General features: G+C 40.4%; 1 protein-coding gene across 7 annotated transcripts in view; it reads right to left on the reverse strand.

The window, feature by feature from the left end:
• Positions 1–2,916: 2,916 nt before the first annotated feature.
• Positions 2,917–19,206, reverse strand: part of HS3ST5 (heparan sulfate-glucosamine 3-sulfotransferase 5) — a 265,981-nt gene continuing 249,691 nt past the window's right edge. For all 7 annotated transcript variants that reach the window (XM_069488293.1, XM_069488291.1, XM_069488289.1 and 4 more), the window contains 2 exons: positions 9,775–9,913; positions 2,917–5,541 (listed from right to left, as the gene is read on the reverse strand). In XM_069488293.1, the coding sequence (XP_069344394.1) occupies positions 4,605–5,541; positions 9,775–9,881 (1,044 nt within the window). In that variant the 5' untranslated portion in view covers positions 9,882–9,913 and the 3' untranslated portion in view covers positions 2,917–4,604. The remainder of the gene's footprint in view (positions 5,542–9,774; positions 9,914–19,206) is intronic.

The following is a 19,206-nucleotide window of genomic DNA, read 5'->3' on the forward strand; positions in this document are numbered from 1 at the left end:
CAGGACCCAGTATTAGATTACCTGATATCCAGCAATTACAAACTCTATTACGCTATGTCCAAACCTTTAGGTAACTTTTAGCATGGCCTTACCGAAAAAACAGGCAGTTTTGCAGTTGGCCTTAAAGATATTCTCTGGTGTCATTAAGGAAAAAGAAATGCAGACCAGAGTGCGTGCGTTTAGAAATGTGCAAGGTAAACTACCTCTCTGACATAGTGCTACCACTCTATTGGGAGGGACTCACCTTCTTGGTGGCCTGTTTTTGAAGAGGATGACAGGTATGTTTAGAAACAATGAACCTTTTCACCAATAGCTTCCCCAAACCTGGTAGAGTGATATAGTTCACAAATTCATTGATAGCACTAGCCTGATGAGGTACCAAGCATGTTACTGCCTATTTGATATGACTAAAAGAATATAGTTTTTCAACTGAGCTGCCTTTAAATTACAGACACTTGTTTTTGGAATACCAATCAGGTGCTTTCTATGGGAGATGCATAATGCTATCAGTTCAATCCTGCCTTTTTAACTCCCTAATCCATTTCTAATCATGATGAAACAGCACTCTTATTCCTAAAAGGTGCAATAAAATGTAATGGAAACGAAATTTTAAGAAGCACAAATGTAAAGAAATTGTTTTGTAAAATGTGTAGTAAGGCATTATTAATTAGAAGCTTACCAAATGATCATATTTTGGCCTAAATTTCACTCTTGCACTAGCTATAAAAGCAAGTTGTGCTATAAAAATTGATAAACAGATGCTAGGGGGCTTCAATAACCTACTTAAGAGGACGGATTGTTTTGAAATACTTAAGTAATACCAATTTGGAAAAAAACTGATATACCAATTAAGAGACTTTTATTTAGTAAAGCAGGCACAATTGGATATTTATTTTTTAATATATTGTTATTACGGTTTGGGCATTTTGTCTACTTGGCTATAATTGCAATGAATTTGTTTTAAAATATTATATATTTTCACCTTGTTAGTCCAAATTGCTAAGATTTTGCCCTATTTAGTCATTTTGAGGGAGAGTGTTTTCCTCAAAGTTTTCTTTTTTCCCTAGGCTATAGATTATTCTCCTTAGTGGAAAATGGCTGCTGAGCACACAAAAAGACTACGGAAGACTTCAGTGAGAAGACGATATAATCATTTGAGATTCTCCATCCCTTGGAAAATTCTCAAATTAGGCAATCTGATTTGCCAAACAGCTAACTGCACAAAGCAAAAACTCATCGGCAGGGCTGCAAGTCTGACTGCACTTGTCCTTGGTTCCCGACTTCCCCGAGCGCCACACATCTTCATTGTCCCAGGCGATGCCCCCACAGGGCTGTGAGCTTGTCCTCCCCAGGAGGGCTCTCATGCCAGGCGCAGCAGCCCACGAAGCACTCACACAAGGTTCTGCCCGTCTTGTGAGTAGGAGCTGGGCCACTGGTTAATGATTGTTCTCTCTGCTTCGTCAACATAAAAGGTGTCAAATCTAAGATCAGATGGGGTTATAAGCCCCGGAGGAGTTTAAAAGACTTTGCTTTATCCTGCATTAACTGAGGACCAACATATCTTGGATGTCTCTTATATCATATTGCAATTAGAAGGAAAAGTTAGTACCATAATCACTCGAAGGTTTCTGCGTAGTGGTTTCAGGTGGTTAGGAGATGGCCGTGGAATTTGAGGATGTCTATTTATGGGTTTGTATCTTTTTATCTCTCCATTCCCTAGCCTCTCTCCCTCCCTTGAGCTATTTGTATAATTATAATTGAAATTACTTGGCTTCCAAAATGATGTAGTTTCAACTTTATGGTCCAGCAGAAACTTCCCCATCGCTTAAATGGTTTTTCTCTCTGTAGCTAGAACTGTTTCACAAAGCAGTATGGTGCCACTGAGCTTCTAGAAGGCATGAAAGGTGTTCATGAAGTAAAAGAAGTAACTTATTAAAGAGAGCCCTAGTGGAGCTATGGTAATGAGCTGAAGATTTCTCTAGAGGTCCGTTGCCTGTCTGATGACAACAGGAAACATTTTTCTAAACAAGGTTTAAAATCTCCAGGGGAGGTATGCTATTAAGTCATAGCATTTTTATTTCTACTTTGCTCAATCAGCAGTGGCTGTGACTGTTTTGTCAGTGAAATGAAACCTAGCACCCCAAAAATCCTCCCACGTTAAGCCTCTTGCTTTAGGTCTCTGTGGGGAGGCTTTAAGATATAAAACAATTTTCAAACTTATGTAGGAAGTGGAACAACTAGAAATCATAGTGCTTTTCCCCCTCCCAAATACGAAGAAATACTGGCTTACTGAGCTAAAAGTAACAAATTATAAAAGTTGACATAAGTCAAACGGAATCCTAAAATAAACTCTGATATATACTATTGGTAGCAGTAGCAAAGTTTAAGAAAAATTAGTAACAAAAGATTATTATGAGAAATTTTAATTCACTTTTTAAAAAATTCCTTCATGAGTCTGGGAAAAGACTGCCATTTTTCAATTTAACTGGTGGAATATCTTAGCTGATTTTTGACACATCAGTGTTCCAATGGGCCATAATTTGACAGTTATTAGTACAAAATCATATTAACTGTATGGTGCTCTAGGAATATTTTTATAAAAGTAATGCAAATACAGTGATTATGTCCTTGAATATTGTATTCAAAGAGTTTGCTCTGATAGTTGCTGAGGTGAGGCGCAGGGAAATCTGACACTAGTTTCCTTGTATGGACTTCATTCAGGGCTTAGGGGAGCAGTGGCTGACATTCAGACCTGAACTCTCACTCCAGAGTCATCGCACAGTGAGGGCAGGGGCAGCCTGCCAGCAAGTGTTGGTGTCATGCCTGCTCCATGCCGAGAGAACAGCATCACTGCCAATTCAGACAATAGAGATGACTATCAAGGCACTGACTTGAGAAGCAATATATACTGACACTGGAGGGGAAAGGGCTATTTATTTAGAAAAGTTCACCATCAAATCACTGGACAGGATAAACAACTCATGGAGAAAATCAACACTTATTACAATCAAAGGGGAATCCATTGTAATTTGCTGATTTCTCTAGACACTCTCACTGTGATGTTGAACAAAAACTCTCTCAAATATCTTCCACTGGATTAGCAACCATGTTTGTGAAAAATCCACCTTTTTTTTAGTGGTTGTTGCTGATACCTCTTTCCACATTTTTCTGAATTATATTTAAGCATAATACAGGGTATCTGATGTTAGTGAGGCATCAATTTAGCATTAATTTCTCTGGATGGAAATATGAGTCATATGTTTATGTTAGTAATAACAATACTATACAATTTAATAATTTCTGAGCAGACATATATTTTCATCTAAAAGAGAGAGTTCTGAGAGCTTGTATTCATTTTTGAAGCATCAGCAACTTTCAGTACAGAGGCCACAGAAATTTTCTAATCTTATTTTATATTTCTCTATTGGTCTGACTCTGATTAGAGGTTCAAATAAAATTGTGATTCTTCTATGCATTGATTCCGTTAAAGTATTCCTTGTCTGTCTCCTGGCAGAGCAGCGACTGCAAGTAAATTAATTGTTACAAAGTTGTAGCAGAGCACCGCTAGGGTTCTGTGAGGTGGCTGTTACACTTGACTTCCAGATGGTTGAGTTTTTTTCTTTCTTTTTTTTTTTTAATATACTCAACCTCACTTGGTAAATACATTTTCACAAAGGTACAGAAATCCAATGAAGAAGTGCATCTTTCCGAGTGCTCTCATATGCACATAAACAGCTCCCATTTGGGAAGCCAGCAGGGAACATGTAAAACAAAATGGGTAAAAAAAAAAAAAAAAAAAAAAATTGCACATAGAGTAATTTTAATTCATTCCATTTTTAAATACCACAATAAATTTAATTTTCACAATAAATTAAATAGCCATATTCAGTTTACAAAATAGAATTACTTAGTGTGAAACCAGTATTTACAACAATATACACTATGTACATGACATTTCTCTTTTTTGACATACAACATGGAAAAGGACTTGACTTTCCAACGTGTGAGCGACATGCTATAAGCGACACCATGATTCATACAAGAAAACAATAGTGCAAAATCACCACAGGAACTTTGGAACAATGTCAATTTTGTGAGATAAGACATTCTTTTAAATGATAAGAAAATAGCATTTTCTGTTTTCATGGCACCAATTCAACATCTGAATGAAAAAGCCAGCTTTCCCTTACAAAAAAATGCATAACTGGATCCTCTACTTCCTGAAGCTTCACAGCCATTGGAACATTTTCACACATTTATCTTTTGGCTTAAATCTATGAAAATGGCGGGTGACAAATTCTGAATCAAAGGAAGACTAACTCTTTGAGAACAGCTGAAGTCACTTTTCCCCAATACCATCATCTCTTCTTTTTTGTAAATAGCTTAAAAGATGCAACTATGCAGACAGCAATTTTTTTTTGTTGTTGTTGTTAAATTTTCAGTAGAAAAAGAACTGATCTTATATTTGGTCACACACTGCGTATGTACAAGTATACATGGAAAAATGACTTGGATAGCTATGTCTAGGAAAAGTGCATATTTTAATCTAGAGGAGACACTGTGTGTCTCCAGGCACAACACATAGTGTTGTACAACATATTCTTTTAGGGCCAGTTCAATGTCCTTCCAGTGATCTGGTAAAATTTTTGATTAAAAGGGTGAAAGAATTTGCGCAATTTGGTAACGACAGAGGGGTCCACCTCTGGATGAATGCGCCCCTTGCTGCCCGCCAGGCACTTATTAAAGATAATGTTAAATCGCAAGCAGTAAAACCCTCTGGTAGCATTGAAATATAAATTGTATTGACTTATCCTTGGAGGAAGATTTAGGAACTTCTCCACAAGCTGAAGTTCTGGCAGAGGTTCCGTGATGAGGCGATCTCCATCCACGATGTGAAATTGTTCAATAGGAAAGTATTTCAACCACCTTTCCAGATGTTTGGTGTAGATGCTCGTTCTTACTGCTTTGTATTTTGTGTTCACTTCGCAGGTATTAGGGTCTATGGCCAGCTTCTCAAACTTGTAATAAGTTTTGTTCTTCCTCTCCTTCCCCTCCAGCACCTGAGTGTAATCAGAAATAGCTCTCGTGGTTGGCTCCCTGACAATGATCAACAACTTGATAGATGAGTTCATTTTGTAAATCCTTTCCGGAACCTCCTCTGTGATGAAATATGCTGGGCTCTTTTCAATTGTGATTTGCTGAGGATAGGAAAAAGGCATCTTTTTTCTATACCACTCAATGCCCTTGGCATAATTCTCATCATTATCAAAAAAGTGGATTTCTTGAGAGGCTTTGACCACCGCCGGATGGAGGTTCAGCATTTCAAGCAGGGCTCTTGTGCCTCCTTTCCTCACCCCAATAATAATGGCCTTGGGGAGCTGCTGTACCAGGTCATGGAGGCGAACCTGCTCCTTGGATGCGTTGTTGCTCTTCCGGAACTCGTGCAGTAGGCCACGCTTGAACTGCAGGGCACGGAGTGGGAATTCCGCCTGACTGCGGGCTCCACCGAATCGGCCTTCGATAGGGCAAATGGGCTGTAGCCTGCAAGTGACAGAGAGACACTTTAAAGCATGTTGCAATGAAGTCTCATTTTTCTGGTTCTCCAGTCAGACTAAGACTTTAAATGCATAAATAAGACTGCTGGTTCCCAGCCTGCTGCAATCCATAATGAACATATGTTTGGGAAATTTTATTTTAAGCAACCCTGCATTAAATGGAGCACACATAATTGATGAGTTTTTTTTTTTTTTTATTAGTGCTCCTTAAAATTTTTATTCACCAAGCACTTAATTGACTACAGCATGTACTTATGTTCACAGTACAGGATAGACAAGTGACACCAGCCATACTAACAGCTTTTTAACAGCTCGCCAGTTAAAATCATTTAGAAAACATGAAAGACGGGAAATTATAATCCTCAGTATGGAGGCTGAAGGGCAGCTAGGAGGCCACGTGGTTCGGGTTTCCTGTGGGATTATTTTCTTGCAGCTCAGCAGCACTCATAGGGCTCCTAAAAACCTTTAGGACATAATCTGAAAAAAGGTCCCAATCTCTGCCCTTGGCTGATTGCATCCTCAACCTGCGAAATTCCAATCTTGGCATTTGCTGAGCTTTTCCTTCTTTGAGAATCTCTGCCCTTGGCCTTGGGGATAGCCAGAAGAGCACTATATTTCTTCTGCCTCTCTTTCTTTTTCTATCTAAAGAGGTCAGGATTATGTTTTCACTTTGCTGAATGTAGGAACAAACCCAAATGCCATCAGCAAGTGTTATATATCACCTACCACACCTAGGACCAGAAATCAGCAAGACCTTGACAGGCTGGAAACCTCAGGTCCTCATTGCCAAGCCCATTTAAATCAGGGACTTAAGCTCATAAAGGAAAGAATGCAATGAATATGGCCAGAAAGGAGGGTTTTCACTTTAGTATTATCCTGAATAATGAAAAACCACCTCTGCTTTTCTCAGGAAGAAAGAGGTGGTAACAGTCACAATGATATTAGACTGGAGTGACTATTTAATTTGGCATGGCAAATATATATGGTTGGCACATTGAGTTTCCTTTTAGGTATGGTCTTACACTGAACTGAAATTTATTATAATTACCCTAAGTTGATCAGAGGAGGTATTTTAGCCTTCTTGGTAAAAGGAGATAATATCAGTCAAAATGGCTGTGAAACCAGTTCTTCCAGTTGAAAGCTTCTAGTTATCCTAATAATTTGGAGTCTGTGTCTCCCTCTCTGTGGCAATGAGGCTGTTGCTTGCTTTTCCTAAGAGACTCCATTGCGTCTTTCTTGTCTTCTGAGATGAGAAACAACCACAAGGTCATGCCCAGCCTGTTCTGTAGAATTCAGGTATGGTCTTGGTCTGTGCTCTGTTTAAGCAGCTATCATAATGCTTAAGGAGAAATATAAACATGTATTACTTTTTTTTTGTGGTGTTTGTGTTTTATGATTTTTTTTTTTTTTTTTTTTTGAGACAGCATCTCGCTTTGTCACTCTGGGCTAGAGTACAGTGGCATCATCATAGCTCACTGCAAGCTCAAACTCCTGGCCTCAAGCAATCCTTCTGCCTCAGCTGCCAGAGTGACTGGGACTACAGGTGTATGCCACCATGACTGCTTAATTTGTGGTAGAGATGGGGTCTTGCTCTTGCTCAGGCTGATCTCGAACTGCTGACCTCAAGCAATCTTCCTGCCTTGGCCTCCCAGAGTTCTAGGATTAAGGGTGTAAGCCACTGCCCCTGGCCTGTCTTTTATGATTTTTAAAACAATTCATGTTCATTGTGGAAAGTGTGAAAACACAGAAAATTATTTTTTTTAAAAATGGAGTTTGCCACAGTTAATATTTTAGAGAAACACGGGTTTTATTTTTATACATTTGTTAATGGGGATTAATATACTAGGGCTGTAAATGGGAGATACAAAATTATCAACAGATACATAGTCACAGATGTTTTTATGTGACATTGATTGGGATATCACAAATTTATCCTTCAGCTCTTCTTGAGTTCTGTTGAGAAATAAACCCTAATTCCCTAAGGCATTCGTTGATGAATTTCTCTCCTATTAATCTAGAACAATTCTAGAGTTTCCTTGGGAGAATTGAGGAACTAGTCACTCATTTTGTAGGACTTAATTCTCTCATAGAACTCTGGCTGAAAGAGAATGGCATAAATAGTCTCTGCCCTGTTTGAGCTGGAATGGAATTTCTCTACCTCTTTAAAGGGCCATTTTCCTTCTTTACTTCCTCTTTCTACCTCCTACCCTGGGAGATCATACCTTGCAGAACAATCACCTTTTTAGACTCCCTCCCTCAAGATAGGATGCGAAGACAGGAGAAAATATCACACTTTTCCTCACTTCCTGAAGAGTAGATTCTGACCGTGGGTCCCAGATCAAAAAGCATACCATTTTAGGATTGGGAGGGACATTAGAGTGACCTCTGCCTCCCTCCCAGAGAACAGGGCCTTCAGTTACTGGAGGGCTGGCCTAAGTTAAGTACCCATGTGTCAATTTCAGACATAATCTTCTCAAACCCACAAGTGAGAGGTTTTGAGAAAGACCACCAAGCAATCCAATTCCTTAACAAAGCTGTCCCCTTAGCAACCAGAGCCTGGGTTAAAAATGAAAAGAGAGGCCGGGCGTGGTGGCTCACGCCTGTAATCCTAGCACTCTGGGAGGCCAAGGCTGGTGGATCGCTCGAGGTCAAGAGTTCAAGACCAGCCTGAGCAAGAGTGAGACCCCGTCTCTACTAAAAATAGAAAGAAATTATATGGACAACTAAAATATATATGTATACAAAAAATTAGCCGGGCATGGTGGCGCATGCCTGTAGTCCCAGCTACTCGGGAGGCCAAGGCAGGAGGATCGCTTAAGTCCAGGAGTTTGAGGTTGCTGTGAGCTAGGCTGATGCCACCGCACTCACTCTAGCCCGGGCAACAAAGCAAGACTCTGTCTCAAAAAAAAAAAAAAAAAAAAAGAAAAGAATCATCAACTAAATAATGAATGTGTTAATGATCATTACATTGATTACTCAATAAAAAGCAAATGACTGGAAACTAATTAAAGTTGGGAAGAGCTGGATATAAAAGTTTCATTATGGACTAAGGACAATGGCATCACCTCAAGGCTTCTCACTAATAATCAAGTGTTACTTTGGGAAACTACTTGACGTCAGTGATAAGCTCTGATTATAATTTTCCTATAGGTAACAACTGGTGAGTGGGACACTTACTCCGGAATTTTTAAGCATCAAAGGAGTTGCTTTACCAGTCAAAACTGAAACTGGCTGAAGGAAAACAAAGCTCACTGCTATATTATTTCTAAATATTCAATGATAAGGTCTACAGGCTTAGATTTTGGCAGGAAAAGGAAAGTTGAAAGGAAGATATTTTCATTTTAAAGTGTGGCTGCATTTTCGCCGACAATGAGAATTGAACTCATGGAGAACATATTTCAGTCTTTCCAGTGCAAGAAATTATTTAAAAGGGCAAAGAAGAAAGCTTCACATTTCAGATATTAACTTCTCTGTCCTTGTCAATCATTCTAGACATGGAACAGTCCAGAAACATTTAATGTGAAGCCAGCTGATGTTGCTGGGACTTCTGCAGGTCTAGTACCTCCCAACTGTTTGCCTTTTTAGAGCTAAACTCTAGCTCTGTAATTTTCCTTCCGTGGATTTCCCATTGCTTTCTGGGCAATTATTCTGAGCGACAGCCTTTTTGTCTGATACATTCAGCTCCTGAAAACCAGAGCTAATTAACACAATTAAAACTCCCCACGCCTGCAGCCATCTTTCTGGGGCAACGGATTGCAAACTTGATGAGCTCCTCTCCAGGCTCATACATAATCTTGGTGCTCCTGATAGCACATTAATTGTCCACTCATAAATTTCAAAATGAAGATACGTAGATACATCACTGTTTTGCTATAGCTAGAGGTCAACACCAGATGCATGCAGACCACATTGAGCTCTAGTAAATGATATTTTTACTGAACACAGCTTTATCCCTTTTCTGCCAACAAGTGTCAATGCACATAGAATATAAATGGATCTTGACGGAACACCTTGGTTTGAGCAACTTGCATCTCTTTCTTTTTTAAAGTCTCGATAAATCAAAATCAATACTGCAAATAAGCATGTTTCTTGGGAATTTTGAGGGAGAAAAACAGATGGATAGACTTAAAATTATTAAATCAAATATTAATATGGCCTAAGGAAGTTTATATCAAGATTTAGTTAAAGTCACATGGGCATAGCATGCTTAATCACCCACCTATCCAAGCTCCCAACTCTGGCAACTAGATACAGGAGACTCCCCACGGCGAGGCTTCCCAGCACCAGGAGCTTCTGTCTCAGCCACGCCTGCTGTTTGAATAGCATGGCCCTCCATCAACCTTCAGGACGGCTGCAGCCTGAGGGATGGGACAGAGGACTCATTAGCAGTCATCTCTTACGGGTTCTGTTGATCTCCACAAAGCCAACCGAGGCAGGACGACAGGTGACTGAGTGACACTGCCCAAAGATCCCACGCCAACTTTGACGATTTTTATGGTGTAACTGGTATTTAGCAAAACTTACCTTTCTTTTCTTGGCCTGTATTATAAGATCAAATACTAAATCTAAGGGGCAGATACTAACAAGACAGAACCTGCTAGACAATGTCAAAGTAAATGAAAATGCATATATTATAATGTATAAAATATATTCTATATAAAACATATAAATATTTTTGGTAAATTATCAAAGAATATTGATAAAATGAGCAACTTGAGGTTTACCAGCAGGGCAACCATAAACTGAAGGCTCTATTTCAGAATAACAGGGCAAAAGTTGCAATCTCAGTTCTGTAAATTATCATTTTGGGCATTACAACGACATATTTTACTTAGATATTTTTTGTTTTATTTTTGTTTCAGTTGTGAACGGAGGATGAGATGAGATCAAAGTGATGTCTTTACTTACTGAAGTTATCAGTAGTAACTATCAGGCCCTCACATGCCTGAGGACCTGGCTCTGGGGGACCTGGTGTTTCCCTTCATGTCCTCTGCCCAGTCCTGGGTTCTGAAAACATGTTCAGACGAGAAGCTCCTGCTATGTGACCTCTCCTGGGCTTTCGACGAGTTTAAACAGGTTTGGTGATATCAGTCTCACTCTTACATCATGACAGCAGCTCACCTGGAAGCTTTGTTCTCGTATGCCTGAAATAAGGCCAGCTGAGGAGGGTAGGGCTTTACTGGTGCTGTTATTAAATTTTGGGGGAAAAAAATGCAAGCTTCCAATTCAGCCTTTATTATTAAAAATAAATCCAATCTTCCTTTCAAGATAAGATTGTTTGCTTCTTATTGAAACTTAAAATAGTAACCCAAGAAAAAGGAAGCTATAACAAAGAGTTGTGGTTAGAAATTGTTTTGCTGCAATAGTATCTCCATATTTGCTATGTGAAAAAGGGATAGACTAGGATGGATTGATTGGTCTATTCACTCATTCATCAAGAAATAACTAAGCACCAATAGCATTTTCAGCTATTATACTAGGTTTATAGGAGATTCCAAAAAAGATCCTGTAAGAATATTAGTCAGTGGAAAACTGATATGATTAGGGAATCATGGAGCAACCAGAGAACACAACCCGATTCCTGATAATGTATGAATAAATGTTGGGGAAAGAAAATTAAGGAAAAGGTGAGAGAATGTGGGCACGAGAATGCTTTTTTGTGGAATGACTGCATGGATTGGTGAGGAAGCTATAAGAGGGCATCCCAAGAGGAGATAAGAGCAGAATGAATCCAACACAGTCGACAAATATTTATGTAACACACCTCATGTGCTAGACCATGTTGTGGGTGCTATGGAGAATAGTGGTCAACTGAAAAGACATGGCTCCTGCCCCGTGGGAGTCCATCATCTAGTAGGGAAGACAGACAGTAAGCCAGGAAATCTATTAATGTATATAGGATTAATATGTACTTACAAATGGTAATGCATATGAGCCAGTAAATTCTACATATAGGATTTATGTATACTTGCAAGCTGCAGGAAATGTGACAAAGGAAAATTACAGGAGCCAGTGAGAACGGGTAACGGGGAAAACCTACTTCAGTCCTTCCTGAAGAACTGACACTCGGGCCGACACCTGGAGGAGCAGGAGCAAGGAGGCAGGAGGAGGGCGAAGCAGATTTCGGGCCGAGGAACCAGCACGCACAAAGGGGCTGAGGAAGGAAAAAGCTTGGCTGGTTTGAGAAGTGAAGGAAGGCAGGTGCGGCCTGACACAGGGATCGAGGGGCAGAGAGGAAAGGCCGGGAGTGAAAGCAAAGAGCCAGCAATGCGAAGGCGTTCGCAGGAGACTGGGTGAGCCTGCGCTTTTGACTTAGCAGGGCTGCCTTATGTTTAGGTAAAACGGAGAAGGGAAAGGGGAAAGAAAGTGAGGTTTATCGAGTCCTCCTGTGTGGCAAGGACATTGTCCAGGTGGTAGTTCAGGAAATTCTCAGAAAAGCCCTATGAGGTGGAGGGAGTTGTTTTTATTTCACAGATGGGCAAAGTGAAGCTGACAGTTTTCTCTATCTTGCCTGTGGTCACGCAACCGCCAGGTCATGCGAAGGCAGAGGCAGTAACCTACATAACGTGACCCAGAGCTTCACTGAAAGACCAATCTCCTAGCTCCAGGTTGACGTCTGAAGTCCTCAGTAAGACCCACGTGCCTTTAGCATAGGGCTTTGACCCTTTTTGAAACACAAATACAGCAACAGGGTGGCAGAGAGAAAACTGTGTTCAAGTCCCCAAATTAAGTTTTCCTCTTGGTAACTGTGTGGTCTTGAGGTTAGATTCTCTGGGCCTTTCTTTCCATATCTATGAGATGGGGACCATCTCTGGCCTCCCTACTCCACAGAGCTGTAAAAAGAATAAAAATAGGTTTCTGTAAGTGATACCACTATACGAAGGGTCACGTGTCATTTGCATCTTAGCGTGAATGAATTTAATGTGCATTCATGGATGAGTAGTGTGAGAGAATAAAGCTATTCTGCGGCTGAGCTGCAAATAGGAGAGACGGGAAAAGCAAAAGTGAAATGTGCTTGCCCCATGGTCTTAATGGGGGTCACCAGCCCATATAGAGGAGCGATTCAAAGGAAATTATCTGGGTTTCTCTGCAATTTAAATGTAGTGCCCACACTCTCCTGCTCAAAGCTGCACTGCACAATGCATCATCTGCTTTCACCAGCTCCTTGGCCTGCCTGTCTGTCATTAGTTCCAGTCTACCCATTCTTTAAGGTCTGGGCTATGTCGCAGTTCCTTTGAGAAGCCTTCTCCTGCTGACGCTCCAGTCTGCGATCATCCCTCGCCTCCACGGAACTCTCGTTCTTGCAGCCAGAACGACCATTAGGCATTTCATTGTTCATAAGTGTTTGATTAGTGGTAGTGCCTGCCTTCTTCTGTGTGTATTATCATCATCTCTGAGCAATGGGCTAATGCTACTGACTGACTCAGTCGTACTAGAAAGCTTGCCGAAAGGCACAGAGTCCAGAATCTGTCTGCTTTGCTACATAGGCCAGTGGTTCTCTATGGCAAGCTTGGAAACAAGCCTGTCACCACCCTCAGATATTCCAAGTCAATGGGTATGCATTAATCTTGCATTTATAATACCAGAACAAAATCACAAAACTTAATATCATTTTCTATCATCTTTTCTCTTTGATTACCAACGTCAGTAGAAACTATTTCTCCTTAATTTCTTCTTGCCTTGTCCTGTCCAGGTACTTAGTGCCTCCCTTATTTCTTAATTTTTGGGTATGTTCCCCTCGTTCATTTCCTACGGCCTGGTACAGTATGAGTAATCTTCCTAATATAAGTTATTTTGTCCCTTGTCTATTTTTGGTTGTTCACTGGATCCAATCCAATCTCTTCTTCTTGAAAGGCCAGGCCCTTCCTTCTGATGTCCCAGCCTGGGTGGTCGGCTTCTTTCCCAGTCACTTCGCTTCCATGCTTGCTGGGCCAGCCTCTTCCCTCCTCTCCGCATGCCTGCGCTCTCATCTCTGTGCCTTTCTCAGCTTCCTCTGTGTCCCCCTTCAAGACTCCCAGCCTATGGATATCTGCCTAGCGAGGGTGACCCTGGTGGATGTGGAACTTAGGGGCAACAATCCAAATACACTTTCCACTGGTGGGTGGGAAGGGATCATGTCCATTGTGTTAGATAATTATAGGACCAAGAGGTAACAGCTGGGCTTGGTAATAAAAATGAGAAGACATTTGCTTGTAGGGGGTGAGTGAGGTTGTGAAGCAACCTCATGGTTAAACTCTGTTCAAGGTGAGCAGGCAGGAAAAAGAAGAAAAAGTGACAGAGCACGTGAAGGCTGCAGAGAAAGTGGTCCCCAATTTAGGGGACTACCACAAGACCATCAGCCTCCTACTGCAATGCACGTGTCATCTGGTGTACACTGAGCTATTAAACCTGACTCCATATGACATCACTACTTTTGCTACCGCCATTGAGGATCTTTCAGTCTCAAAGGCCCCACCTAGAGATTCTCTCTTTGTGATGAGTCCAGTTATTACCATGGAGGTTTGGCTCTGTGGAATAAGCTACTATTGCTAGCCCAACTTTTCTGTGCCTATGATGCCTTCAATATGCCCCCTGGGTCCTTCTCTCTTTATCTCTTTTTTCTGGAGGCCTAATGTCACCTCCTCTAGCTGTGGCAGGCCCATCAAACCCTCCAAAGTCCCTTCACGTCTTCTGTGATGCTGGGAGAACTAAAATTTTCATTTGAGATCTCAACTAATACGAGTGAGTCGTCCATGGAGAAGTGCAAAGACCACTGGATTGGGAGTCAAAAGACCCTGAGCCACATTTTGGTTTGGTTTTATAGTGGAAATTTTCTGGTTTTGTTTTCCTCATCTGTAAAATTATGGTAATAACGTCTACCTCACAGGGTTGTTATGACATAAGCATTGAGTAAGACACTGTAGGATAGAACTTTGTGAATATCTGGGCATTTTACAAAAATGAAGCATAATTTATAGCTTCAGGAGGGAGATAAATTAATTCCTGCAATGCATTTTAAAGAGGAAAAGAATAAAATAGATGCAGTTCTCATGAATAGCATAACTGGGTTGTGAAAAATATAAGCCCATTTTAAAGTATAAATAACTTTTAATGGAAAATCCTGTTAAACATTAGAATACTAATGCTATATTTTTTGTTCAAAGCAAGATGGTGTGCATGTGTGTGTACACACACACACAAAGTTAATACCTCTCTTGTTGAACCAAATTTGTTGGAATTTTTGAGAAAGGTGGAGGCCAAGCTAGCAGTTTCTAGTGAGGTTCTCTAGGAAACAGGAAGTGAAATTTCATTCTGTTTTGTAACCAGCCTCAGACTATGTGCTAAGAGGCAATATCAGCCCCTGAATAAGCCTTCCTCTGCGGGGGGAAAAAGATATTTGGTTAATTTAATATTCAGGATATCTCTTTGGTTTTCTATAACATCATGAAGTATTCAAGTCTGCCAGGATGCTGTCTCAAAATCTGGGAAGTTGTTGCTTTTGGTCTAGGAATATAAGACAAAGAAGCCACACCATTTAATTCCTTATGGGCAGTGCTGTTAAATTGGGCTTCTCCAACTCCAAAGTCCTTTCTTTTTATCTATGCCAGATTTAATGGCTATTTTAATAATCTTTCATCAGAGCAATCATACTGGTAATAGGCAATTTATATAAAATTAAAAATTTTTAAAAAGTTTATTTCTTTTTATATAAAAAAGGTTAAAGACCTCAGTGACAGGTAAGCCCTCCCTCATCTCCAGTTTTTAATCTCTGTGTCTTTCATTTTGTGCGCCAAGAGCAGCAAAATTATAATTTCTTCAGACTACCAAGGCTTGAACACACAGTGTCTAAGCTGAACAAAGCAGAGTATCCAAATAACAGAGTACATGGCCAGAAATGACAAACTGTAGAGACATCTGGCTGTTTCTCTAAAGCAGCACTAAGCAAGGAAATGATTCCCCAGCTGAAACAAAGAAATAAGGGGATTCAAAAATAATAATAATAAAGATACGTTCAAGAGTTGCTCAAAGGCTTGTCGACATGGTTACCACAAGCCCCTGGTAGCAGTAAAAACAATAACAGGAACAATAGCAGCAAAGTTCATTAAAAATGACTGAACTTATATAGCAGAATTATTCCAAGGAAGGCATAACTCTCTTTTGAGTATTAGCTCATTTATCCCAGGCAACAGCCTTACAAGGTGGACAGGAACTACATTTATTGAGCACTAGGCTCTCTGTTACTTTCTTTTACATTTATTATCTCATAGAATACAACAGACCTGTGTACCATTATCTGTTTTATCTTTGTTGATGGAAACTGAGCAGAGACACGAGTAGATGTTTTTACTAAGGGCGATGGCTGGTAAATACAGCAGGACAATTTAAATACAGAATTATCTGACCCCAAAGAACATGGCCCCATGATTGCAGCACCACTCATAGAGCTCCAGATGCTCACCTGGGAGACTCTTAATAAATACTTGTTCATTGATTGATGAGCACAGACAAAAACCACTTAAGTCCACCCAAATTACCTGCCACCAAACCTTGAGGTAGAGAATGGGGAGGTGAAAAAGAGAGTAAAAGAGGAAAAAAGTTTCCATGGAAGGATAAGTATTAATAAAAGTGACCATTTGGGTGGTTTGAATTTGATGAAAGCAGGGAGAAAATACTAACAAGTAATGGTAAGAATAATCATAATGAAAGGTAATGTTTTCAGCATTTACAATATTTTTCTTGTCTTCACCGTGCCATTTATAATTAAAACTGGCCAGAATCATGAGCATCCCACTTGTTCTCCCATAATTCAAGAACCAACTTTGCCTTTGAAGGATTTTGTAGATGATCACAATCACATTGGGTTTGACTGGCCCTTGTCACTCACTCAGATTCTTACGTGCTGATCTACACAAGATCTTGGTTACATCTGTTCATTGCCATCTCTTTATCACCCTGTCCCCATGCTCCGTCCCATAGCTCTTCCCTGCAGTGTCTCAGTGAATGTCTCTGCATCTCCCCACCCAATTTACCTGGCTGCCCAAGCCAGAAACCTTGGACTCCATCATTTTTGGCTCCTCTCCAACCCCCGTGTCCAATCAGCCTGTGGGAGTCTACCTCCAGTATTGCCTCAATCCACCTGATTTTCTACTGTCACTTGTGACTGCCTTGGTTCAGGCCACTGTCTTTCTTAGACTGACTTAGGGGCTCCTAAATGGTCTCCCCACTATTAGTTTTGTTCCTTCCTCAATTTGTTTTCCATACTGATGACACAGTAGTCTTTCCAAATGGAAACTGGATCATACTGCCTCCAGGCTTAATACCCTTTCATGGGTCTCCATCATCCACAAAGTTTTGAGACCCTTTATGCCTTTCCATTGCAACTCCACATAACCCCCAAGGCCTACATATATGCACGGAACAATTTGCTGCTCTTTTGAATAGGCCATGATCAGTTTTGCCTCAGGGCATTACTTCATAAGGTGTCCATTGTTTGGAAACATGAACTGTGCCGCATTTAACAGGTCCAGCAAATGGGATACCAACAGGCTGCCCCTTAGCACTGCTGTGAGGAGTGAATGAGCATGTGCTGTTTGGCATATAGTAATACAGTAAATGCCAGCCACACTGACGAGTGTTTCCTTCTCTCTCAGGAGGGAGATCTTAGGTTCTCATCTTAGGTCCCTTGGGAAAGTCTTTCTTGACCACCTTAGGCTGGGTCAGATGTTCCTCCTATGTGTCACCACAGCAACCTCTATTTAATTCTATTTAAACTAAATTGTAATCGTTTATTTACTTGTGTGTCCCTCTCACTAGACTGTAAGTTCCATGAGATGAAGGAGTACGTCTTATTTAGTATTGAATTAGCACTGGCATTTAGCATCATAGATGCTCAGTAAATAATTGCTGGATAATCAGGTCAGTTATTTGGAATGAACTTTGAATATTGTCATAGCTATGGCATCTGGATACCACATCTCTTTAGTTAGATAATGGTAGCTTATCCTTGAATAGTACTTTGCAGTTTTACCAAGGGGTATCTGTGTACAAGTGACATCATTTTTAGCATATTTTTATTCTGAAAAAATTGCATGCTCATATATCCTTCCCCTAGATTTATCAATTGTTAATGTTTTGCCATATTTGCTTTGTCTTGATATATCTCTATATAAACACATATTATTTTTACCAAGCCATTTGAAAATAAGGGGCAGATATCAACATTGCAGCATGTTAGAAGACCCTCACCTGATGCTCACATAGCTCTGTGACAAAAGTAAGCCAGTGGAGGTGAAATTGTTTGGTAGGTAGTGAGGGATTCCGGGTCTCCTAGGGATGAAAGTTGGTGTACTGCAATTCATTGCCCCCACAAAATGGGCTTTCAGAGAGGCTCATGGGAGATCTGCATGTGCGGTAAGACTCAGGTCATGCAAGTCCCAACTGTCCAATCAAAATGGCTCCATGGTGACATCTGAGCCACAAGGGAGGTCCCAATCTGAGCACTATAAAGCAAGACACAGACCATAACCAGGCCCTCTTTGCACTTCCTTTTGCTCTCCCTTTGCTGCCACAATGGGACCAGTTGTCATCTGTGGCGTATGTATCATGCTCTGTAAACCTATATCTTGCTCTTGCCCCACAATCCCATCTTTCTCTCCTCAATAAACCTCATTTTCGTGCTTGCCTTACTTTGGTGTGTCTGGCCATTCTTTGGCCATGAGCACTCCAAGAACTGACATTTCATACTAAAATCTGACATATTGACCTTCTCAATAAATTTATTTATTTATTTTTGAGACAGACTCTCACCCTGTCACCCTGGGCTAGAGTGCATTGGTGTCATCATAGCTCACTACAACCTCAAACTCTTGGGCTCAAGCGATCCTCTTGCTTCAGCCTCCCCACTAGCTGGGACTACAGGCATGCACCACCACGCCCAGCTAAATTTTGTATTTTTAGTAGAGACGGGGTCTTGCTCTTGCTCAGGCTGGTCTCGAACTTCTGAGCTCAACCAATCCCACCCTGGCCTCCCACAGTGCTAGGATTACAGGCATGAGCCACCATGCCTGGCCTGTTATAGATTTGATTGGTAGAAATAGATACATCCCCCATCTTTTCTTACACTTTCAACTTGTAAATTCTGATGAGTTGGGTATCAAAAATAAATAAATAAATAAACAAACCTTTGGCAAACTTGTGAAGAAGAAAATATTCTTAGGAGATGTCTTGTCCCCTATTTTACTTTTTTAAATTCCTTTAAAGAAAGAAAAAAATTGAAAAAACTCTTTCTATATCCTGACATGAATGGTAGAGGCACGTGGTGTTGCCCATCTGGCAGGGTGCTAGAGCTGGCTCCTACTTTGCAAGCCAGTTGTTAAAGTCACTATTAGAAACCGTATTATAAAAATTTATAATTAAATTAAACAGGTAATAACTATGAAAAAGTCGTTATTTCTTAATTATCTTACTGCATTTTACTATTATCTATGCTCTTGAGGTTAAGTCTATAGTATCTGTACAGTGGAGATACTTCACATCTCTTCCCAATTCTATATTCAGTGCATTCATCTGGGTAGCTTAAAATTCCACATTCAGTCAATTTGTGTTGGTAGTTTAAAATTAGCCGTGGGAGATTTATGCAATAGAGACTGACCACCACTACAAACCATCCTCC

The sequence above is a fragment of the Eulemur rufifrons genome, chromosome 15 (genome assembly GCF_041146395.1).
Source record: "Eulemur rufifrons isolate Redbay chromosome 15, OSU_ERuf_1, whole genome shotgun sequence".
NCBI lineage: Eukaryota > Metazoa > Chordata > Mammalia > Primates > Lemuridae > Eulemur > Eulemur rufifrons.